This window comes from Amblyomma americanum, chromosome 1 (genome assembly GCF_052857255.1).
Source record: "Amblyomma americanum isolate KBUSLIRL-KWMA chromosome 1, ASM5285725v1, whole genome shotgun sequence".
NCBI lineage: Eukaryota > Metazoa > Arthropoda > Arachnida > Ixodida > Ixodidae > Amblyomma > Amblyomma americanum.
In genome coordinates, this window is record NC_135497.1 from 66,620,676 (window position 1) to 66,645,035 (window position 24,360).

The 24,360-nt window shown below is 53.9% G+C and overlaps 1 protein-coding gene across 2 annotated transcripts in view; it reads right to left on the reverse strand.

Moving 5' to 3' along the window:
• Positions 1 to 23,980, reverse strand: part of LOC144112932 (uncharacterized) — a 140,725-nt gene extending 116,745 nt beyond the window's left edge. The window contains exon 1 of one of the 2 annotated variants that reach the window (XM_077645768.1): positions 23,590 to 23,980. In XM_077645768.1, coding sequence (XP_077501894.1) covers positions 23,590 to 23,885 — 296 coding nt within the window. In that variant the 5' untranslated portion in view covers positions 23,886 to 23,980. The remainder of the gene's footprint in view (positions 1 to 23,589) is intronic. The other variant, XM_077645769.1, reaches the window with a different exon arrangement.
• Positions 23,981 to 24,360: the final 380 nt, after the last annotated feature.

Genomic DNA, 24,360 nt, shown 5'->3' on the forward strand with positions numbered 1-24,360 from the left:
TTAACACGCTGCACTGGCACGCACCGGAGGGAATCGCCGGCTGATGATTTTCGTGTTAGGGGACTACAGACACCTAATTTTATTGCATCTTTTTCTGCTTTGAAATACGTGGATCACCGCGTGGTATCCGCCTACAAGTGCGACAGCTAAATGATTTGCAATTGAATTTCTTCTCTCATGCTGTTTCGGTTTCATCAACCGAACGATAGTTGTGACGTGCAGTTGAACTTTAGGTTACGTGAGGCGCGGAAAAACTTCAATATAAACGCTGACACGTAGTTTTAACTCACTACAGCACTTACAGCAGCGTGTCTCTAGAGCTAGAATTGCAAGAAACGACGTGCCTCGCGTGACCTAAAGTTAAACTATACGATTGACGAAACCGAAATAGCGTCAAGAAGAAATTCAGTCATAAATTAGCGGTCGTAGGCGAATACCATGGGGTGCTCCATGTATACACCAATGTCTAACACATCGTCTAAAAGAAGAAAACACAAAAAAGCAAAAATTTGTTGACTATAGTACTTCAACAGCTTCACGACGACTGCTTCAAACAGCGCAAGGCATCTCCATAAGAAAAAAATAAGAAAAAAAGCAACCTGGGTCTGCTAGGAAATTTCATATCGCGCCAGGAAAAGTTCAAAGGTCCGGAGGCCTTTGCTCTCCCTATAGGTGGAAATGCATGTAGCTATAGCAAAGCACGAGTTCCCGTTCGTGTAAATTACTCCCACAGCCAGCGGTACCAAGTCATTTCGAGCCAACTGCACTAGCCAGAGTTAGTGGTTCGCTCTGCTCAAGCAATACTTTCCGCTGCAGTTATACTGAAGTCCAGAGAAGCTCTGAATCCATACTTTCGCCCGGTCTCGTGAGTTCACGTTGGATGTTAGAAGAACTAGCGCAAAAAACAGACAGCTAAGAGACAGGCGCGGACTGCCAACTAATTTTCTCTCTTTATCAAGCGCTTTACGAACACGAGACTTCGCTCTCACAGACCAAGATACCGTGCTCGATCAATTAAAAAGCAAAGTTCAATTCTAGGTCAGCGGCCGTTTTTGTGCCTCATTCCTTCCTGTCCTCCTGCCTTACTTTTGAGCCGTTTCAATACTCAAGGACGCGTCACAGGAGTCGGCGCAATCCCGCAATGACGCGTCACCGTTTGACGGATGGCGCAAAGCGTCAATGACAGCCCGTCGTATCGCACTCCGCACATCCGTTAGTGACGATACCCTCCGACTGTCGCCGGTGCACCAGCGACACTGCAGCACACCGGCACGGCAGTGCCAAGAGGCAGTGGAAGGTGCGCCCGGAAGAAAAGATTAGTAAATGTCGCGAGCACAGTGTACCTCAGTGACGTCACCTCTTCCTCTACTTTTTTACTCTTTTTTATTTTCTTTTTTACCGGGCAAGAGCTTGTTGCACGTACCAGCTACAAGGAGCTATGGGACTCGCAGGACACGCAGAGAATCGCGACCAGTGCGCATCCATCCCCCCAAACGAGGCAAGCATGAGCAAGCAAAATAATAAAGACGAAAAAAAATAAAAGGACGGGGCCCGGTAGAAAACCGCGCGGGACGGCAGAGCTAGGAGCGCGCGTCAAACTGGCCTCCTTACTCCCCCTCTCCCATGATCGATGCAGCCCCATGGTCGCGGAGCGCTTGCACGGCGCCATCTCGGGCGCGCATCTCATCGCATCGGCGGGTGCCAAGTTCGCCCATGTGGGACATGGTCCCGAAAGTGGGTTGGGAAACACCCGGAAGAGACGGCGTTTGTAATTGTAGAGTCCGCGATCCCGGAAAAGAACAGGTGCACGGCGGGACACGCACGCACGCGGACACAAGCGGAGGAAGCCTGGCCGCTGCGTATTTATCGCCCGCGGCACATCGGTTCCGCATCTATAGTATACTTACAGAGTGGCCCGCAAATTTTTCTTCAAATGCAGGCCACGCAACGCGCTCGTGCTGAGTCGCTGGCGGCGCAGCGAGCACCGGTTTTGTGTAGCGGGTCCCTTGCTCACGAACGGAACGCAATACCGCGGCTAAGCTGCCCGTTGCCCCCTAGAGCTGATCAGCATGTCCGGCAGGTAGATGTGACGCTTGTCCACAAGCATATTACTCAGTGCGCGGTACTCAAGACTCAGGGGGAGGGGGCATGCCCCTCGAGCATGAAACGTTCAGACGGCACGCCCCAGGCATGCTTGTTGTGCAGCAGTCAAAGATGTCTGCACCTACTAGCGAGTGCCCCTTCCTTGGAAGGGAGAGAGTTCATCGGCACGGGGTGCAAGAGGAACGGGTATTGGGCATCTCTTTATCGTTTCGGTAAACAGGTCGGTGTTTGCGATTAACCAGAACGAAACTGAACCGGTCCGACAAACCCAGCTGCTGCGTCACACTGAACGATGAGGACGTCCTTCTGTCGTAGAGCGCGCCTGTGACGTATGCACACGTCACAACGACGTATGCACGCGCGAGTTTGAGAAAACCGACGGCGCTCGGGTCTCCGAGCAGGACTTGCCTCAGAGAGGAAGATGTGCCCCGAGATGTGTTCGGCGAAACGGGGGCCCAGTGGGGAAAGAGAATTTCTGTAGCTGAGCCACAGTCAAGCGAAATCCATGCACCCGAATCATTACAGGCGCGATCGCGAGGAACACGAGACAGCAGATTACGGCGGTCTTTGCAACGGCACTACGCCGACAAGATAAGGACGCGATAAGGCACCACACGGTGCAGAACGGTGTGCTGCATATGCCACCTGCATTGCCGCCCAAGTCAGCGAGGAGCGAAATTCGGGGAACTCGATTCGTTAGGCGCAGCGAGGCGCAAATATTTGGGATTGCACGTAGGGCAGGCAGCAACGATTATTACACCACGTTTTGCAGCGACAGACAGTTGTGTGTGCCTCGTAACCCTCGAGTTGGCACGGAGAACTAACCACGCGCCCCTGTACGCGGAGAGAGGGGGGCAGCCGCGGTAGTATACTACACACAGCGGCGGAAAAGGCCCGGCCCCTTCTTTCCGGCACTCCCTCGAGACGTTACGTTCATGTCGGGCAATCGGTGACGCGCGCGCGTAACGTAGCGCGTATACTACGTGCGCGGCCAGCCAGCGCTCCGTGGCCGGCGTCCGGAAGGAAGGCCACCGCGGCCCACTTCCTCGCCGGGCCCCTCCCGGCCTTGGGGCGCTTCCTCCCGCCGAGGGCTCCGCTAATTGGGCCCCTTATTAGTGCTCCCCGAGAGGGGACCTTATCCCCGACAGCAGAGACGCCGGGCGACGCACGCGCCCTTGGAAACCGCGCGGCTTCATTCATTTTCGGGCGAGCAGAGAGCGTACGTTGCGCTCGTGCGTCTCGCTGCTGCGAAATTCGCTACGACGAGCAAGCGCACGCGCTCCGCGGCCGCGCGTTCCCAGAAGACCGCGAGGCCGCGCTCGGGACCGCTCGACGATGAGCCGCGAACGGCGTCGGCGCTCCTCGGCCGAGCAGAGCGACCGCTCTTGAATCAATTAATTGCCTCGAGATCCAATTGGCCGTCGCCGGGGGAGCAGTGACAAGAGCTGGCTGGATAAATTTGTAGCCCGCATACACTGTGTTGCGCCCTGGACCGCCTCGATTCTCGTCCATTAACAGAGCAAAAGATCCTCGGTCCGTGGCCACAGCAGTCGACTGCCCTCAAGGCATACAAGGCACTCTTTGCCTACTTGAGAGCGACTGGATTGAGCGACAAATTGTGACAGCGTTGTGCGTGTGTGTTATGCATTTTTCCCCTTCTCTCTTCCTCCTTTTAGCCCCCTAATCCCTCTTCCCCAGTTCAGGGTAGCCAACCGGAACCCCTTTCTGGTAAACATCCCTGTCTTTCCCTCCTCCTCTTTATCTATCTATCAGTCTGCAGCAGTCTTTCTGATGTACCGAATTCTGCCCTCTCCTTACTTTTCGCACCGAAACCTAACAGTTCTGCGAAGCGTTCCTGCAACCAGTCAAAACGGTCGCTCACGAGGCCGGACGACGGTAGACCCTTTTCCGGCCACCTTTCGGCTTCACTCCGTGCACTATGCAGGCAGGCGCACGCAGTGTCGCGCGATAGCACTGACTTCCCACCGCCCCGTCCGGTAAGTGAATAACCCGGATAGCCCAAGGCCGGAAAAGGGATGCGTGATTCCATGCGGGCTGAATGTTGTACACTCTCTTGTTATCTCTGGGTCACGTCTCCGCTGACGGCGCAGCGCGAGCGCGCATTCGTCGCTCAGATCCAGAAGCACCTCTGACTTGTGACACTCTGAACATGCATGCATTCAAAGGGGAACCTGCGCTGCCAAGGTGGCACTGCGAGTGTTCCATTCGGTGACTCAAAACTGCTTTTGTCAGCCGCATGGGGCGCTGCAAACGCGAGAACACATTCTGCGCGATTAGATACCCGCATTTGGCTGACAGCATTCATTGCCTACCTTCTCTCGGCGTAGCCCAGATAGCAGACGCACGACACGTGCGCCTTCGACAGAGCGCGGAGGCTCACGCCAATAAGCGCCTGAAGGTGGCGCGGAAAAGTACTAAGAGTACAACCCAAAACTTCTTGCTCTTCTCGCTAGGCAGTGTGTTATGGCGCTGCAATCGGCACCGCAAACTTCAGCGCAAGTTCCCCATACGACTTCAGAGTGCGGCGGTTTTCGGCGCACATTTCCTGTCCAACAGGAGTTTCAGCGTTCGATGCAGCCTCTCGTACTGAATATATCGTTGTCGGCGCCGCGTTGCCTTTGCGAGCTATACCACAGCGAGTTTCAGAGGTGGCTTACGTGTTACCGAACTGAAAGCCGCCAAGCTCGTGTGCCACCTCTGCTCAGGCGGTTACAGGAGGAAACGAAGAACGTGAGATCGGTGGCCATCAACGCTATACACAGCGGCTCACTGCGTGTAATAATAATAATAATTGGTTTTTTGGGGAAAGGAAATGGCGCAGTATCTGTCTCATATATCGTTGGACACCTGAACCGCGCCGTAATGGAAGGGATAAAGCAGGGAGTGAAAGAAGAAAGGAATAGAGAGGTGCCGTAGTGGAGGGCTCCGGAATAATTTTGACCACCTGGGGATCTTTAACGTGCACTCACATCGCACAGCACACGGGCGCCTTAGCGTTTTGCCTCCACAAAAACGCAGCCGCCGCGGTCGCGTTCGAACCCGGGAACTCCGGATCAGTAGTCGAGCGCCCTAACCACTGAGCCACCGCGCCGAGTATACCGCGGCGTGTACGCTGGCAGTTTCGCGGCAGGCAGCGAAGCCTTCATTTTGAGGCCAAATCGGCCAACGCTGTCACCCGGATAACGGAGACTGGGGGAAAAGCGTTTGTCCCCCCCCCCCCCCCAACCTTCCACGAAGAACCCAAGAAGAAGAAGAAGGAGGGAGGATAGGGCCACGTGGCCGAACAAGCTGCGCGTGAGCCAGAGACGCAACGCTGCGAAACACACACAAAAAAAAAAAACAGAAAAAAAAGGGGGGACAAGAAGAAAGCGATCGCGTCAACACGCGCGCAGGGTCAACGGATTGAGTGTCCCAGCAACAACACACCGCGCCCAGCGCGCATTGCGGCACTTTCCTCCTCGCGCAACCCGGGAGCAGCGCTGCGCGTCTTCCCACGCGTGTCGCATTCCCAGGCTCCGTCGGCCAGCCTTCGCGGGCGCCTGCGGCCGCTCGGAGGCAAACAAGCGGCCGTGCTCGTGGACGCCGCCGCCGCCAAGGGCGCGCACGTGAGCGGCTGTTACGCGACCCTCTTACAGGAGCCGCCGCGCTGCAGTGCGGTACGCATTCGAATCGAACGCGGGGCTATAATTACCCGCTGTCGCAATCCGCGAGGCTTCCTTCTCAAGGCGAAGGTATCCGCCGATCGGCGCAGTCCTGGGCTGCTGGATTTTTCCGTTCGTTTTTTTCTCTGCGCGATCGCCGCCGATACCAGACGTCACGTGAAAGGGGACGGCGGAAGAAAACTGCACCGCCGACCGTTTCCGAGTGCGTGGCGTGCACGATCTAGGGAATTTGTCTGCTAAGTGAGACGGGGAATAAGATGAACTTGACCCCTTTGCATGCGCAAAACAAATTTTGCGTATGAACTACAAGTAATTAGTCTTTTTTTTTCAAATCTGACGGTTCATTGAAAAAACAAAGAAAAACATAAAGAAGCGCGAAAATCTGAGTGCCTAATACGTTCTGGTTACTGGCGCAGGTGCTGCGCTGCAGTACAGGCCTCCGGCTGCGTAAAAATATTAACTCCACAAAATCCTGGTTCGCTGCTGTTTGACGATGGCTGGTGTAATAAAAACAGCCTCAAAGCTGCAGCAATGCTACCAATTGCATGAGAGCATTCGAAGGGCAAGTGGTAAAGTGCCTGTCACCGCAGAGAAATCATGTTTCTATGCACAGACTTCGCGTTCGATCGCCGAACACATTACGACGGACACTGCTGCTATCCGCACAAGCTGACGCGTAGCAATATTCCGGCTGAGCGATTAATGAGGTTCGACCTTTCTGACGTGATAAGGGGTGCGAAATGCGGAAAGGAACGAGGCAAGAGAACGAACAGGGATGCCTCTAATTACGCTTCACCAAGAATCCCTAACCGCTACCCTAGTATTTTTCTAAACCGCTTGACCCTCGGCGAGGCTCAAAAGGATTAGGTGCATGCGGCCCGGTGATGTTAGCATTGTCACATGTGATCCGGGAAAAACTTCCGCTGCTCTGCAGTCGATTTATCTCGTTTTTATTTTCATTTTAACATACGCATGATCCCTGCCGTATTTATTATTTTTATTTCCATTCGGCAGCGGCTGTGAAGTTCTTGTTTTCTGTGCGCGAATCGGAGCGAGGAGACGGCTTCCACAAGAGTGCCGCTCTCACTGCTTCGCAAGTCAACCAGTGAGGTGTGGAACCCACCGCGCGCTTTTAGAGCCACAGAACTTGCCGCAAGCTACGCAGCGTCCCACCCACTCTCAAAAGCTTCTTGCAGTGTGTGACTCAAGTGCGTATCCTGCGAAAGAGAGAGAGATAAAAGCGCCTACGTTCCGCAAGGTATCTTTGCGATAGGTCACTATTTAGAAGCTATATATTTAAGCAATCTAATTCATCTCACAGATTCCTCGAGGCAGCGCTGTAACAAAAACTTGTGAGAAAAGCCGCAAATGAGCCTGTATGGCGAGCACTATAGAGCTGATGCTCCAGTAGACACGAGCAGTGACCTCCACCAGCCGTGCTTTAGCGTACACCCCCTGATGTACGCCCAGTGCAAAAAGTTTACGGGCCACGAAGGACACCAACCGGCTGGGTGCGCGCGGCCCGCGTGAAATAACCGGCACACTTCGATGATCTCACAGGCTGGACGCCATGGCTGCGATCAGGACCCGTTTGTCGCTGCTCGCGTGGTCCGCAAACTTTTGACGCCGGTTGTATACGCAGCGGTAAAACAGGAGGCAACGTTGGGTGCAGCTGCCGCAGAAATGTATTGCCAGCGATTGGCCATAGAGGCCTCTGCAATCTGTCGAGGCCATGTTCTTCTACTCCTTCGTGATTCTCTTCCTCTCGCACCCTCACCTGGATAGCAGCGGGTAAACGATCTACATGCCTACGCGGTGGAGTGCGCGAGACACGTATACAATGCACACCTATGAAGACATGAGAGATCTTCGCTGTTACCCGGTCTAACTTGCGCCTGGATCCAGCTCAGTGCGGATGCAAAATAAGAGTGACCAAGCGGGTGAATTTCTCGCGTCCAGCTTCAGGAATGCACTTCTGCACTGCAAAAGAAAACGCACAAAAACGAACACAAGTGGCGTCGTAAATGAGCGCCCCCTTTTGCCACGTGGACGCGACTTGCGGCCCCTGCCTGATGCCTCGACCGGGGCGCCAGAGAGACAAGCAGCGCGCCCTCTGGCGGCACGCGGGCTGTTTACATCGCGCGCGGTTTTTCCGCGCCGCGCAGGTGAGCCGCTCGACTCGCGCGGTCGGAAGCCGAAGGCTCGCGCGTGTACACACACCGGGAAACCGCGGCCACCGCGCGCGCAAACCCGGCGCGGCATAAACGCGCCACCCTCGCCTCATCACATGCGCGTACACGGCGTTTACTTCCAGCCGAGCGAGAATGGGACGGAACGGCGGAAACGGCGGGTCAGCGGCGTCCTCGCGCGCACGTGCTTAGCGCCTGCGGCTGTACTGGACCAATGGGAAAATAACGACAGCCCGTTTCTGGATTCGCTGACGCCCAAGTCGAAACAATACACGGTGCCAGCTGATCGGCTGTCCAACGCTCAAAGCTGTTTGCGAAGTAGAAATGCAGATGACAGGCTTTTCGTGCCCCGTGCGGGCTTATTTCAGGCGTCTTAATACATATCGATGCGAGGCTTCGCAAACCTATGGGAATTCCAAAAATAAAAAAAAAATCCATAAAGGATCAATTTCACAGCTTACGCAATGCACACAGGGTGTTGTAAGAAGGCAGTTTCGGCAGGGAAGCTTTATGACATATGCAAAAGAGAAAATAAGAGAAACACAAAAAAAAACTGTGAAGAAAGAAAAGGGAGGTTTCGTGGGCTGCACTTTTTGCGGGCCCCTTTAGTAGTGAGCCGCCGCGGTGGCTGAGTGGTTACGGCGCTCGGCTGCCGGCCCGAAAGACGCAGGTTCGATCCCGGCCGCGGCGGTCGAATTTCGATGGAGGCGAAATTCTAGAGGCCCGTGTACTGTGCGATGTCAGTGCACGTTAAAGAACCCCAGGTGGCCGAAATCTCCGGAGCCCTTCACTACGGCGTCCCTCATAGCCTGAGTCGCTTTGGGACGTTAAACCCCCATAAACCAAACCAAACCTTTAGTAGTGCGCACGGCTCGGGTTAATAAAGCTGGCCAATTGCGCGCGCGCGTGCGAGTGTGTGCGCCAGAGAATCGGGACGCGGCTCACCGACGCGTGGACTGCGTCAGCGCCGCCTTTTGGACTCGAGCAAGCAGCAGCATGCGCGCTCAGACGTGCGGACGCAAGCGTGCACACTTCCTTCGTCTTTCTTCTCTATATATCTTGTTTTCCGCCACGCGACACACGGCGCAATGTTCTCTCCCGTGCTGGGTTCCTTCGTGTGCATGTCCCTCGATTGCCTGCTCTCCCGTTCGAGCAAGCTGGACCGCTCTCCTTGCTCCGACGCTCGCAACGCACACCAGATAACGTGCGGTAAACAGCAATTTCCTCAAAACGTTTTCTCTTCTTACTGGGTGTTCATTAAAGACATCTTCGAGACAGGCGCCTGCCTAAACAGCGAAGAACACAGGGAGTACCGTTCTCGAGCGACATCTATATGCGTTGCATGCATGCGGCTTACAGCTAAAAGTTAATGGCATTCATAAATGCGCACGCAGAATGTATATTCCGCCAGCACTCCACGAGACGGCAGCTGCTGAAATAAAATAAAATATAATGACGATCACACCCGTTAGCACTAGGTGGTCCACACTGAGCTTTCTGTGAATGCTGCTGCCACGCATAAGTGTGCGATGTTTGCGGTTCCGCTGTGGCAGGGCTACAAAGAATGCTTTGTAGTGTGAGAAATGTGTGACGCGGACTCGCGCATCGCGTTTGCGGGCAGTGTCCCGAGTGCGCTGGTCCTCTGCTCGAGCCGCCGCGCGTTTAACGGGCTATGCCCTCCCCCGTGTGCATGCAGCGTCCAGATTCCGCCTTGGCTGCACCCATGGCCATAACCCCAACGCGACTGGTGTTCCACGCAGTTTACCCTAACTACGGAGGCTGCTACATACTGCGCAGGCACTCAGTATAGCAGCCACAGGATGCCGCGCCATCCAGTCATTTTAGGACGTTTCAAAGAGACCCGTTTCAAGGCGTTTGGCGCCCCACGTGATGACGACGAAGTTAGCACGAGGCACGTGGTCACGTGATCGCGGACGCTCGACGGTGACGGCAGGTGGAAATTCGCTATAACAGCTAGCGCTGTAGGAGAAATGCTTTTAGGGGAGCGGAGCGACAGCGTCCGAGACTATGCTATAGATGAGCGTGTGGCTGTTGGCGCCAAGGTGTTGAACAATCTCGAAAGGCAGGACGAAACATCTGCCATCAGTAGCCTGCACCAACTGCGGCCTCAATTTGCATTTCCGACGGCTCGTCCACATTTATTTTCGTCGACCATATATACGCCTCTAACGAAAAATTTGGAGGACGCTTAAGCTTCGTCTTTAAGAGTGAGACGCGACAGCGTGTTGTAGCGTTGCCGAGGGGTGCACGGAACACCATCGCCCGTACGGCGCGACAGCGTTGGAATAAGGAATGATGCTGTCGTGTCGCTGGACGGAGGAAATCCCTTCTTACGGCGGCGTTGGCCGTGAGCGAAAAATGGCGCATCTCGCGGACACCTGGAGATGCGCCATTTTTCGCTCACGGCCAACGCCGCCGACACCGGCTTTTCAGCGACACGAGCTCCTTAACGCTGTCGCGTTAATACGCAACAACTGCCGACTCCGACCACTTGGGTGTTAAGCACCGCGACGAACGGATGGACGAACGCAGGCTCGGCAGCCATGGCTTCTCGCACGGAACGAGCGTTCCGCGTTCTCTCGCACTGCGTCATGCACAAAGAACGCCCAGCGATAAGAAGAGACCCGGTCCGTCGTAGAAAGAGGTGAATGGTGCCGAGGAACATCGGCTTCAATGCAGTTCCGCGTGAAAGCCGCGCGCGCACGGCTTCCGGCATTCGGCGGGAATGCACGATTGTGCGGGAACGTTTGTCAGATGATGCGCTAACCACTGTGCCGCCATCGCCGCCCTGTCCCTGTTATTTATTTTCCCCTCTCCTCGTTTCCAGTCCAACGCGTTGCTTTCGCAGCGCGTACATCCACTACACTATAGTAATGAGTCTCGGCCTACCTCGTGCACGCTGTCCAGGCGTACAGCCTTTTATTATGCGGGCACGGCGAGCATGGAATGTGGCTGGTTTTTCCAGCGCGGACCGGCTGATAGCGCAACGACTCGACGCATTCTGGGTCGCCGACGCCACAATGAACCGCCCCGGGGACGGGTGGCGGACACTTCCAAAGCAACAGCGGTCGTGAACGGAGGGAAAAACCCAGACGGCAATAGAAAAGTGGCTAACCTCCCACCAACCCCTTGCCAGCTGTCAGTCAACTGTAGGGTACTACACGAAGGGTTTTTACTTCCTCAGAAGGTAACCGAGCTCGCGCAGGTCCAAGAGAGAGAGAGAGAGAGAGAGAAGTTACAGAAACGAGAAATGCGCGTAGTGAATGGGTGGAATTCAGCCGCGGTGCGAGGCAGCCTTCGCTCTTTCGTCTTGTTTTTTTTTTTTCTCCCTCCTGTTGTTCCCGAGCCCACTGTGTAAGGATCGCAATGTGGACGATTTCCGGTCTCTTCACTGAATGAAAAAAAAAGAGATATGCTAAGAAAGAAACGTCGCAGCTGGGCTCCGCAACTTATAACCTTACGGAGGGAAATACCCGCCTCTGCACCGTTACACGAAAACGCGCCAGTCGAGTATGAGGAAAAAGAGAAACGATAGCCTCTCCTCCCCGTTTACAACAAATTGTCTTCGCACGCCGCGGGCGCGCTATCAGTGCGACGCCCCGCCGAGACACAGACGGCGATCAAAAAGACGTGACGGGAATAGCGTATGCAGAGCTCGACTATCAACGGAGACCCCGAGAACGGCCAGCAGCCATGGTGCGTATGCGCGCGAAAGTGGAAGAAACACTATAGGCGCTTTAAAGGCGCGACAGCCTATACTGCGCGCATGCGAACGGCAGCACGACAACCGGGTTTGTACCACGCGTCTACTGCGTGTCAACGGCGTTAGCCGTGAGCGGCCTAGAGAGAGGGTATACGCGCTGCTGGAATTAACGAGAAGGAGGTTGCGGGAAGAGGGCCGTAAGGTCGCGCTTCATCAACGCATACATTTTTTTTTATTCCCTTGGCTTGCGGTCACTGCGGGCATCCGGTCTACGCGGAGAGCTCTCAGTGAAGCTCCGAGCTCCCCCCTACCCCAGTGCCCCCCCCCCCCCCCCCGCAAGCAGTAACAAAGGCGCAGGAGTCACTGGCCGCTTGACAGCACCGCTGTGACGGCCGAAGGCTCCTGGCTTTGTTAAGCGCACCAGGAAAGCATGCGAGGCGCACACAACGAGCACGTGGGGCCGCTTGGTCTTGGGCAGCATTCCCACGGCGGCAGATCCCCATACTGCGAGTCTGGGAAAATATGCGAACCGCCTCGCATTCCGCGATGCCCCCCCCCCCCCCTTTCTTTTTTTGCATTCTCGATGGCGCCGAAGCCTCGCGGGCTTCCGCCATCTGACATTCCTGCGACGAGCCAGAGGATTAGTGGTCCCGCCAATTAGGTGATAAAAAACTTGTCATTCTTTGAGAGGCGACGCGCGGGTGCGGCAGAGAAGGGGAAAGCATCAAGTGATAAGGGCGGGAACTCCCTCGGGGAGAGGGTTTTCAAAATGTTTTCTGTATGTGTTTCTTTCTCTTTATAGCCAAGCCCCGGGCTCGAAGTTGGGTTCAACCCTCAGGGGCTGTGGCTATCTCCATTGGTTATCGAAGCTTAGGGCGGGCCTCGATATATGACCGCCCTAATTTCTTTGTTTGCGAAAGCTTTAAAACTGCATGTAAAATCATTGGAGGGCAGTCCTGACTAGTTGAGCTAGACGCTCCGTGCAGTGGCACGTAATTATACAGACCTAGACTTTGACCTCGGGTCGATGAGTAAGGTCTTGTAGAGTTGCTCTGTGTGAGATCTTTTCTTTTAGGTTACAGTTAGTCTGACTGTCTGTGTGACTCAACTTGTAACGCAGTTTTCCCTTGTACATCTTGTAAATATATTTCCTCTTGTCTCCATCATCTGGCATCAGTCATCGTCTGCGCCTTCAACACCGTCGAATTCACGTTTGGAGAGGCCCTGTGCCCCTCCGAATAAACGCAAAGAACCATCTTGAATTTACTAGGGCCGAGCAAGGGAAGGGCACTTGCGAGACGCGAGCATTGATGCGCATGGACCTGGCGCACTGGGGGTCTTTGTCACAAGCGCATTTCACGCTGTGTTGGCGGCCCTTTCATTCCACGCGTTCCCGTCAAAACTATGTCGCAAGCGCTGCCGCTCGACAACACCGCGAGTGGCGCGGCATAGAAGAGATGCTCGAAGGACGCTTGTAATGAATTCCACCTTGGAAACGCGATGCGCTCCTATCTCTCTACCTCCGCAAGCGGCAGATAACACGTGTCTGGCACTATGCGCTGCTGTTTATTGTTGCGGCCATGGAACTGTAACACCTTGCGCCAGCGGACAGACAAAAGCACTTCCTTTCCGCCGCCAGCGACGGTGGGTACAAGCAGCGCCGTACAACAATCGCCCCGTTTGCTGCTGCAGACCACTGTCGGCGGCGCTCATTAGCGCGTCGTATACGAACAAAAGCAGAGCGGTTTCCTTGCTTCGCCTGACACGTCCGCAGCCAGCAAAACGTGACGACCATCGAGGTGTGCTGTTCCATGCACGCCTTGCGAATGCAGACTGTCAGCACAGAGCTGAGCAATTCACAGTCTGCCCGAACGGGCAATGCAGCGAGAGCTCGGCATTCGGCACAGTGACAGGCTGGAATTGTATACGACCCACCGATGTCATCGTCATCATCATCCTGTCTGCACCCACTGCAGGGCCAAAGGTTTCTGCCATGTCTCTCCGATAAAGCCTGTCCTTTGTCAGCTGCGCCCACCCTATGCCTGCAAACTTCTTAATCTCATCCGCCCACCTAACCTTCTGCCGCCCCCTGCTACGCTTACTTTCTCTTGGAACCCACTCCGTTACCCTTAAGGACCAGCGGTTATCTTGCCTTCGCATTACTTGCCCTGCCCAAGCCCATTTCTTCCTCTTGATTTCGACTAGGATGTCATTAACACGCGTTTGTTCCCTCACCCACTCTGCCCGCTTCCGGTCTCTTAACGTTACACCTATCAATTTTCTACTAAGTCATGAATCGACGTGTGTGAAACTGTGACCTCCCACAAGTGTCCTCCAAAAGCGCGTCCCCACTGCACCCTTTTCCTTCTCCGATCTCGCTTTCGCCGCAGAGTAAATAGTATGGATTGCTCTGCGGATGTGAAACGTTTTAAATGGACACGAGAAGCAGGATTCGTGAGTTTCCTACCCCTCTGAGGAGGTCAAAGCACGGAGTCAGACAATCAGGAGGTGTAGCAAGCGCTATCGAAAGGAGAGGCGCCGCATTCTCTGATTCGTCGCTTATCGATAAGAGGCAAAAAAATAAAGGATTGTGTTGCTTCCTTTTGAAAAAGGCATAGCGCAAGAAGACAGGACAGTGAGAGACAGCACAGGACGAGCGCTGTGTTGCATTGACAGGTCGTTAAGTATCGATGAAGCGTGCGCCAGCAAATGCTGCCCGATGATACGAGCGTATATTGCACGCAAGCCGACGGACGGAATGTCGCCGCCGGTAATGACGCAACGTGCAAGAAACGTGCGTGAATGCTGCAGGCACGACGAACTGTGTGCGCGTCGGTACTTTTGGCACAGCGCGGCCGACTAGGCGAACGGTTCTAGACTCCTCAGCCTTTTTTTTTTTTTTTTGGAGGACGAACTGTTGGCTTCCACGCCAACGCCGTGGCCTGCGTCGTTCTGTGTTCTTCCTGTTGTCCTGTCTTGCTACGCGCTGCTCTATTATTATTATTCAGCAATTTGGCTGTTCCCTTTTCGTCCTCGTCTTCCCCCGCAGCGATTGCCACTGCGGTGAGCAACAAACGTGTCCTACGGAGTAGCACGTCATGCGGAGAATTTTTGTCGCCCACACATCGCCAGATCGGATACCCACGCTCTCTGAATGTTCGGTTCGAGAGCCCCCGACTAGGGCACCGCGAAGACGAGAAAATCCTTCTCCCGTGCGCAAGGCACTGCTGGGGAGAGAAGTTTCCGGGACGCGAGTTCTAGGAAGAACCTTCATTGCAGCCCCACCTCGATACCCAGGCGCCTGATATTGTGACGAGAGGAAGGAGCATTTAGGCCTTTAATGCATTCATGCAATATCGAGCGACTGCATGGGTAGCGAGGTGCGGCTACAATAAACGTTTTTTCCTAGAACTCGCGTCCCCGAAACTTTTGTCCCCAGTAGTACATTCTTGGCTCGTGTTGCGAACGAACATTTGGGGCTGCGCCCCGTCAAATGTAACTGGTAGTGCCGTGCAATCTGAAAATGTGCGTCAAAAAGCACACAAGAAAAGCGGTAATGAATAATAATAATAATAATAATAATAATAATAATAATAATAATAATAATAATAATAATAATAATAATAATAATAATAATAATAATAGGTTTTGGGGAAAGGAAATGGCGCAGTATCTGTCTCATATATCGTTGGACACCTGAACCGAGCCGTAAGGGAAGGGAGGGAGTGAAAGAAGAAAGGAAGAAAGAGGTGCCGTAGTGGAGGGCTCCGGAATAATTTCGGCCACCCGGGGATATTTAACGTGCACTGACATCGCACAGCACTCGGGCGCCTTAGCGTTTTACCTACAACCTTGGGTCACCTGGATGATATGAGGGCTCAGGGGGACGATGGCGACGCGCTCCATGCCGATGATGAGGCAGGGCGCATCGACGATTGGCAGCCATAGCGGATTCACTTTTCATAGTTACCTGGTAACTGCGTCCTACGAAGTGCCGGACGCAGTAAACTTGTTTCAATCCAACTACGGAGGCTGTCGCATCGACGACATCATCCGAACTAGCCCCCTCAGGGACGACGACATCAAAGGCAAGACCCTTTGTAGGTGGCTGGCTCACCATATTGAGGCGCCCGCCAGCCGAAGGACACCCGAACAAAAGAGCGCCACCGAAGGTCGAACACCGGCTACCGACGCAAGCCGGCGGCCGGAACACACCCAGAAGCAAAGTCCAGGAGAAGCCACCACCGCGCACCGCCGCGGGTGCGCTGAGGTGAATGGTATGTACGCGTCATTATGTCGGATTCCGGTGGAGGTAACAGCGATTTCTTAACGGTTGTTCTCCGGTTTCTTAAGTCTACTAGTTGTTGCAATAAGGCGGGAAAGCGAGGACCGCTGATAAATCGGTTCTGTGCCGCATATGTTAGCTCATGCCTTTGCAGTCAGCGCTACAAGATTTGATGGCTAAGTTGGCACTCTAGTTGTTTTATTTTAGCCTGGCTACAAGAAAATCATTTTTGACGCCATCGGCAGCAGTCCACTTCATGTCTTGCATCAAAATGTTAATCAGAATAAATAAGGTGCATAAATTTAAAGCATAAGGGAAATAAACTCTGCGTGTTTGCTGACAATGGTGGCAGCCAACGTTTATTAATAGGTTTTTGGGGAAAGGAAATCACGCAGTATCTGTCTCATATATCGGCGGACACCTGAACCGCGCCGTAAGGGAAGGGAGGGAGTGAAAGAAGAAAGGAAGAAAGAGGTGCCGTAGTGGAGGGCTCCGGAATAATTTCGACCACCTGGGGATCTTTAACGTGCACTGACATCGCACAGCACACGGGTACCTTAGCGTTTTGCCTCCATAAAAACGCAGCCGCCGCGGATGTTAGGTGGCTGAACTTGCTCCGTCACGTTGCGTACACGACCAATCTCTAACGGCTTTTGATTGGTTCGTTATAGGGAGAAACAGAGCTGATTTTTAAAGAGCGTAGTTTATTTGGCGGGAAATTGTACATACCTAAAAACCTTGCTGGCATTAATATTTCTGCACCCTTGTCCATAGCGGTGGACGTAATGCACTTCACGTCCGATTATATATATATATATATATATATATATATATATATATATATATATATATATATATATATATATATATATATATATATATATATATATAATCGGCCTTTGAAGAACGTGAGCTGCAGGCAGTGTCTTAAATTTACATGCTGCTGACGTTATCACTACCTGCACCGATTAGGACAGGGCGATTAGGACAGGCAAGTTAGCGTACCTAGACCTTGATTTATACCTGACGAGACGGCTTTAAACTTGTGAATTAAAAATGATTCTCTCACTTCTCGGTCGTAGTGTGAACGAAACCCATATTCCAAGATGGTGGCTTTTAATTTATCAAATGAGCGACCCGAAACATTTACATGCTTAGACAAACACAGATTGGGTAGACTTGCCAACGCAGCCCTAGGAACTTTTTCTGCCCTATATGCAGTCTTCGATAAAAGTTAGAGCAACATTAAACAATCACGTGAAAGGAAGAAAGGACCTTTTCACAGTTCACAGCTTGACTGAGCGCGCGTGCGCGTTGCACTGTGCCGCGCATGCGCAGTAGACGCCTCTTTGAAATCCGCCAATCAGAACGCTGCTGGCGCAGTCCAGTGATAATACGGCTGCGCTCGAAAAGGCAAATGTGAAAAGGTCTACGTTCTTTCAACTCAGGCGCAATGTAGCAGCAGTCTTTCAAACACAGTTTTAATGCGATATAATTAGAAACCCCGTGACGGGAAGAAACTGTCCGGTGTTCCCTGAAGCCTCCGAGAACCGCAGTTGGCAGGTGGCAAAGAGGAGAGAGAGAAATACCACTCCCCACTTGTAGGGGAGAGGCCGGAAGGTGGCTGTCACGGAAAGACTCCAGAGGGTGGCTACCCTGGACGGAGGAGGTGCTGGCGGCGGAGGAATGCGCAACCTGAGGGTGGTCGCCACGGGAACAACCTGCGTCGAGTTGGCTGCCGCGGAAGGTGGAGGGTGAGGAGGAAAGCGAGCCGAGAAGAGGAGCGCAGTGGCGCTCTTCCGTAGAAATGGGTGTACATGGGCCACCTCCAGAACCGAATGTGGAACTGCAGATGCATTCAGGATGGAGGCAGGCATGGAATAGAAGTCCAAGTCAAGCGTAAAAAAGTACAAAGGAGATTAAGAGAGCAATAAAGGTGGATGTAAAGACGTGTGTGTGATGTGTGATGTCATGCAAAGGGGAATGCAAGTTTAATGCTACGCATTTCCGTCGGATCGGCCTACCGACCGCCTGTCATTTTTAACGCGACAGCGTTGAGGAGCCCGTGTCGAAGAAAAGCCGGCGTTTGCGTCGGCGTCGTTGCCCGTGGGCGAAAAATCCTCGCAGAGGCAATCTAGGTGGCAGGTGGGCCACCTAGATTGCAACTGTGGTCGCACAAGCCCCATCAGTGGCAGCACCTGCCATCGCAGGGCAGTGACGTAACGCTTAACTACTGCGCCAGGAGTGGTATGGGGACTCCCAGGGATCTGTGAATGTTGTTAAGTAATAATAATAATAATAATAATTGGAAATGGCGCAGTATCTGTCTCATATATCATTGGACACCTGAACCGCGCCGTAAGAGAAGAGATAAAGGAGGGAGTGAAAGAAGAGAGCAACAATGAGGTCCCGTAGTGAAGGGCTCCGGAATAATTTCGACCACCTGGGGATCTTTAACGTGCACTGACATCGCACAGCACACGGGCGCCTTAGCGTTTTTCCTCCATAAAAACGAAAAACCAAATCCCGCATACATGGGCATTAACCCATTAACGCTATCCCTTCGTGCCCTTAAGGCAGAAGTTAAGTGTCCCCTGCAATTTTGTATTCAAATAAAGGCCCGGACAAGCAGACGTGTTCGGAGCACTCTCTAATGCCCGCATCGAAGACAAACTGAAGTTTGCCTGCATCGACAGGGTTTCGCGTTGTAATCGCAAAGATAGCACTCGGCGAAAACGGATCTTTTATGAGCTTGAAAAGACCAAGAAACGAGGTACAGGTGTCGCCATCCCCGGATTGTTTCGCAAGTAAACTACGTGCGTCGGTCGACACCGAAATTTTATGCGCGGATCCCAGAGGCTACGCTACACTACCGTTCACTTCAAAATGGCGCCAACCACGTCCCTCTAGGTGTGAACGTCACGAGTTTTTGTATCGCGTGGCAGGAAATCTTTTACACTCAATATTGTCAGCAATAAATGCATCTTTGGCTGCCGGACAAACGTCAACATTCCCAGAAGGCGCCAGAAAATCCATCTTCAGTGACAATAATTGCACGGAGTTGCCCTCGGTATTCCTTTAACCCACACTTGCCTAAACCTAAATTTAAAAACAAAATATTTTTTAAATGTTTATTTCACTTCAGAATTCAGAATCATACTTTTATATATGGAAATATATTTCTAAACGCTGACTTTTGAGCCGTCCCACGCGTATAGAATGCACTACGTGTTGCGTGCGGTAAAACCTCAAACATTTGACACTGGCTCTAATGTCGCATTTCGCCCCACGCCTGGTGGTTCTCTCTTGACAATTCGCAAATCTGGTTTACTTTTCCTGCGAAATCGCAGTGTGGTCGAATCTGCCCACAGCTTCCAGAGAAGACTGGCCCAGCTCTTTCTGAACACACACAACGCAGCGCTTGCACTGGAGGAAGTTTCGAGCCTATAGAAATATGCTAGCGGGCGCCAGCTTTTAGACAATAAAGTCTTACTGCGGAAGGTAGTGGTGTCCTACATGCAGGACACTAGGCATCAATGAGTTAATGCCAGGAACGGGACTTATCTCCAACAAAGTCATTTAAGGTACCACACAGTCTTCTTCCTTGGTGTTAGGGAAGGAAGGATGGGACGTGGTGTACCGTGTCCCACTGAAATCTCGCTGGTAAGGAAGCGAAAAGGGGGGGGGGGGGGGGGGGTGGAGGCGGAAGGCGACCGCTTTTCCTCTGCCGAGAAATTTTGAAAGGTAAAAACCACATCGGCCTCCTTTACTGGACCAAAGGTTAAAAATTAAATGCACCGTGACAGGATCCCCCCGAATTGCCCCTTCCAAAAAGATGCCCAAAATCGGCCCTTGACAGCTAACCAACCGGCTAACGCACGCATTCTTGGGCCCCGCTTCCGAAGCTTCCATTCGGCTTGGGTTTCCCAGCGAGACTATCTGCATCGCGATCCCTGCAGGCTAACAACTGATTGCGCGCTCTTCTCCGGGGTCATTTTCGGTCGACCGGCCTCGCCTTTATCGGAAGCGGCTACAGCAAGTGGCGCTTTTCACTCGTGAAACGGCCGAGCTGCCGCACGCACGCACAATGAGCAAGACGCGCATTATCGGAGTCCAGCGAATCGCCGCGACAGGCGATCCACACGATACCGCGGCGACAACCCCCGCGTCACTCATCGCCCGTATAGAGCGTGTCACGAGCACGGAGACGCATGGAAAACAAAACACGTATCGTGAGCGAGATATGCAGCCTTTGTGCACGATTGAGCAGCGCCGAAGTAGTGCTGTTGCTACGGCAGCTGGCGAGTTGCTGCTGTGGCCGAAAAGAGGGACAACTTTGATAAGGCGGAGCTATCTTCTTCCGTATCTGCACGACTGAACAGAAGAATGATCATGCAGACAAGCAAAGCAGCGCCAACGAGAAAACGCCGCCCGGCGGACACTGATGGATCACCCGCTGAGTGGCACCAGCTAGCTCATAATCAGACTCTTCTGTCGCGGTACGCACACACAAAACAATATCAGACATGCGGGGACATGTCTGGCAGTGCATGCCCATTCTGGAACGGGTCGCAAAGCAGCCACTCAACGTGTCACAAACAGACAAAAAAAAAACATGCGAAAAGAATCCCTGCAGCTATTCGCGTATCTCGAGTTGACAGCTGGTACTTTCAGATGGTCGCAAAAACAGCCAGTGACTGAGGAAGGAGGGAGGTTCATGATATCTGTACAGTAGATTATTGAATAAAGTTTTTCTCCGAAAGGAAGCGGCCTCGTGCGCTTTCCAACCCTTCAATATCCTTCGAAACCTTGCACAAATCGGGCAGTTTTGTAACAATAATCGCAACCTCCTTCATGGGGGTTATTTCCCAGTGTCCGCCATTTTTCCGCTGAACTTTTGTGAAGTTTCTGAAAGGGTTATTTTCAGTTTCACATTTGAGCTTGATTTCCGTCCGATCTCTTGGCTGCTTTCTCCTGGACACATTTAGCGCTGCAAGCCGATGTGCGAATGTCAGGAAAAACCACAAGACAGCCTAACAGGCGTTAGACTTTATACGGTGACTCCGAAACGAGAGAGAAGAAAAACTTATTTACACCACGCGAGAAGCCTTCGCGCTAGGCGAGCAGCCTCCCGAGTCCAGGAAGCCGTGGACCCGAGCCCGCTCCCGAGTCCGTGGACCAAACTAGGCTGGTCATACAGGCTAGGGCTTGAGGGCCAAGAGAATTTTTCTTTTGTTACCCAAGGAACAGCGCACTAACCATGCATGCGGCAATCATCCGTATGCAGACTGGACAACGGCACGATAACAAATAGAGGCGGCGGGCACCGTTCTTCTATCTCTGGTATCTGCGCCGAGTTCGCGGTTAGTGACGCTTTGCCGGAGGGCCGCCCTCCAGACTGCGGCAGCATTCAGGGCCGATTCCGGGGCGCCCTTTTATCCGCTTGCCCCAAATTGTCAACCACTGTGTTTGCTCGCTCGAGGCCAGTGGGCGCAGCACTGGCGAACGAAGCCCACCGCCGCGCAGTGAAAGAGTCAGGCCAGCGATGGCCATGCATGCTGCCTGCACGCCCCTGGCGCATCAACACCGCCTTCGACGGCCACTCGTGGCAGGCAGGTCGGAATGTCTTGGTTCGATTCTGGCTTCCTCCGCCTCTTGTAATGATGATCGTGCTTGTCTCACTTGCTACGTCTTTAGCTTAACGGCAGAGCCTATAAGTTAGACCATGGGCACCGTGAGTGATCTTAAATATGACCGTGCTACAGCTACAGTGGTTTGTTGTACCGCAGCTGACCCTCATAGCGTGCCTCACGACCAACAAGTGCCCACCGTGTCGGAGTTTCTGCGAGGTCCTGTAGTGCCAAGCTAACGGACAACGAGCAGGAACGAGAAAAAAAAGGGGGGGGGGGATCTTCCGCTGAATAAAACAGAGGTCAGCCTCGAGGCCACAGGGTCTGCTGTATCACACGTGCGCCAGATGAGCGACAGGGCTGAAACTGAGCGGGAGAATCGATACCGCTGAAACCTACTTGATTCGTGACTTCGCTTGCGTTACAAGGAGGGACTTGAGAGCATAACAACGACGTTGTAGCAAAAGATCGTAAATTCTATTCCTAATGAAGCCCGTTAGGGAAAAGTGATGGCCACGAGTTTTCGCTGCGCGGACAGTCCGTCCACTGAGTTTAAGGAGGTAACTCCGTTGATTCTCTTAATTCCAGTCGCGTTTTCCCCGCCCGCTCTTTGTTCCCGCTGGAATATTCGCGCAACGTGCGTTGCATTTCTCCAAAGTCTCGCTGAAACATGGTGGGCGGTGCACTCGCGGACGTGTCCAGGATCGCCAAGAACGCCCTCGGGGGCGCTCGACAATGCCCTCGCGAATTTCCTATTCGACGCGGCAGAAGCCCAAGAGGCCGGAGTAACGTCGACGATAAAAGGCGAAGTCCTCACTCGCGGCTACTGCTACTGCTGTGTCGCTTTGCACAATGTTCGCGCGTTATACGCTGCCAAATGTCGCGCAGGAAAATCACATTGCCCGCTAGATTCAGGTCCACGTCGCCGCGAAGGCGTTCAGCAGCCCCGGAGATAGGATTTACACTTGGTTTTTCGAGCAGCGAAGTTTCTCAATCTCGTCCTTGAGCCCATGTCCCCCCCTGCGCCTCGGAGGTGCAGACACCAATAAACTCAAAAAGGCAGACCGGGGCAGATAAGAGGCTTGGAAACAAATACACGGCCAGAAAGGCGCGCGGCCTTTGCAGCCGGCGGACTCTCTACATCGATAAATGCCTTGGGCGCCTTCCAACAGCCGGCTCCAGCCAAACTCGGCAGTGCACTCGGGAACGCGAAGCGCCAGCAGTTTTCCTGACGAATCGCTGAACGTAACAAGGTGGGCAGCGGCGTCTCGGCAGTGAGCGAGGAGGCGCGGCAGAAAAGCAAAGCCCGCGACAACGTAGTACGCGCCCCTCGCTCACAGAGAGACCTGGGAGACAAGCAGGAATTCGCCGCCGGCGAGAAGCGCCCGTTTCGGGTTCGGTGAATGAACCCGTCGGAGTGACAGGCCGGTAGCCGGGCGTCGTTCGCGCTGCCGTTGACTCTTTTCGTGTTCCGCTGGTCAAGGTCGGCTCGGCTGGCACAGAAGCGCAGCCGCCGCGTCCGGATCCCGAGCCGGCGACGGGGGGACCGCGCGCACGGCTCCCGTCTACCTGTACGCACATCCTTCCGCCGCGGCCGGCCTCCTTTGTATACCCTCGCTCTGTCACGACCTCGCTCGTTTCGTACCGAAATCGTGTTGGCCGTAAACAGATTAGCGCGCTTGCCGGCGCCGCTCGAGCTCTGGCGTAGGCAGAACCGAATAAATGTTTGCCGTTCGCCGTGAAGGGGCGTCAGGCAACGGCATCCGCGTACGGCGGCGCAGTTCTACACGCCGTCCGCACGCGGCGCACGGATCGCAACTGTACTCAACGACCCCGGAGCTCTGTAGAGCGAAATCGCGCAAAGGCACCCCCGCCGACGGGCGGCCGCGTTGGGATCACGCCGGTCCGAACACGTCCACCTGTGGCACGCCGGGAAGCAGCGCGCATGCAGCAAACACGCCGGGCGAGCACTCACCTCTCCTTGGTGATGAAAGTGAAATGGGTCGGCAGCGAGGGCAGCTGGTCGCACATGACGCGCCGCAGTTCGTCCGCACTGATGGCACTGCTCTCGAGCACCACGGCTCCCAGCACCGTGGGCTGGCACTTGGTCGAGGCCGGCAGCACATCGCTGAAGTACTGAATGCCGACCACGACTCGGATGTCGGGGAACTTCTCGCCGCTCATGCTCGCTGAACCCGACGGGCCGCTGTCACATGCCAGCCGCGCGCTCTGGTAAACGTGCGAGAGAGGAAGCGTGTCAGGGCGATGCATTCAACCCCGCGCTCGTTTCGATTCAATCATTCGGTCTCCCTCCGAGTCGCGAGCAGCCGACGCCGACAAACACTCCCGGATGAAGACAGACGTCAGTGAGAGCGCCGCCGCCGCCACGGGCTGATCGGGCCGCCCCCGGCGGCCGGCGAGGGAAGCTCCGGCCTTCTCCCCTCCCGCGGCGGCGCGGGCTGCTCGCGGATGTATCGGCCGCCGCGCGCGGATCGAAAACTCGCTTCCTTGTCACGATTTTGTGCGTTCTGTCTGAGCCCCGAGTGCGCTGTCTGCCAGGGCCACGGGGCCTTCGTGACAGCGCTCATCGACAGCAATGTCTTACCTTAGCCGTCTAACACACACGAAACGAAAAGAAAAAAAGACATTGCCGAAGACTAACTATATTACCGTGATTTGCTTAAATTTGTGGTCATGCTCGTTTTTTGTTTGTTTAATGAGCAAACAGCACGCTCTTATTACATTG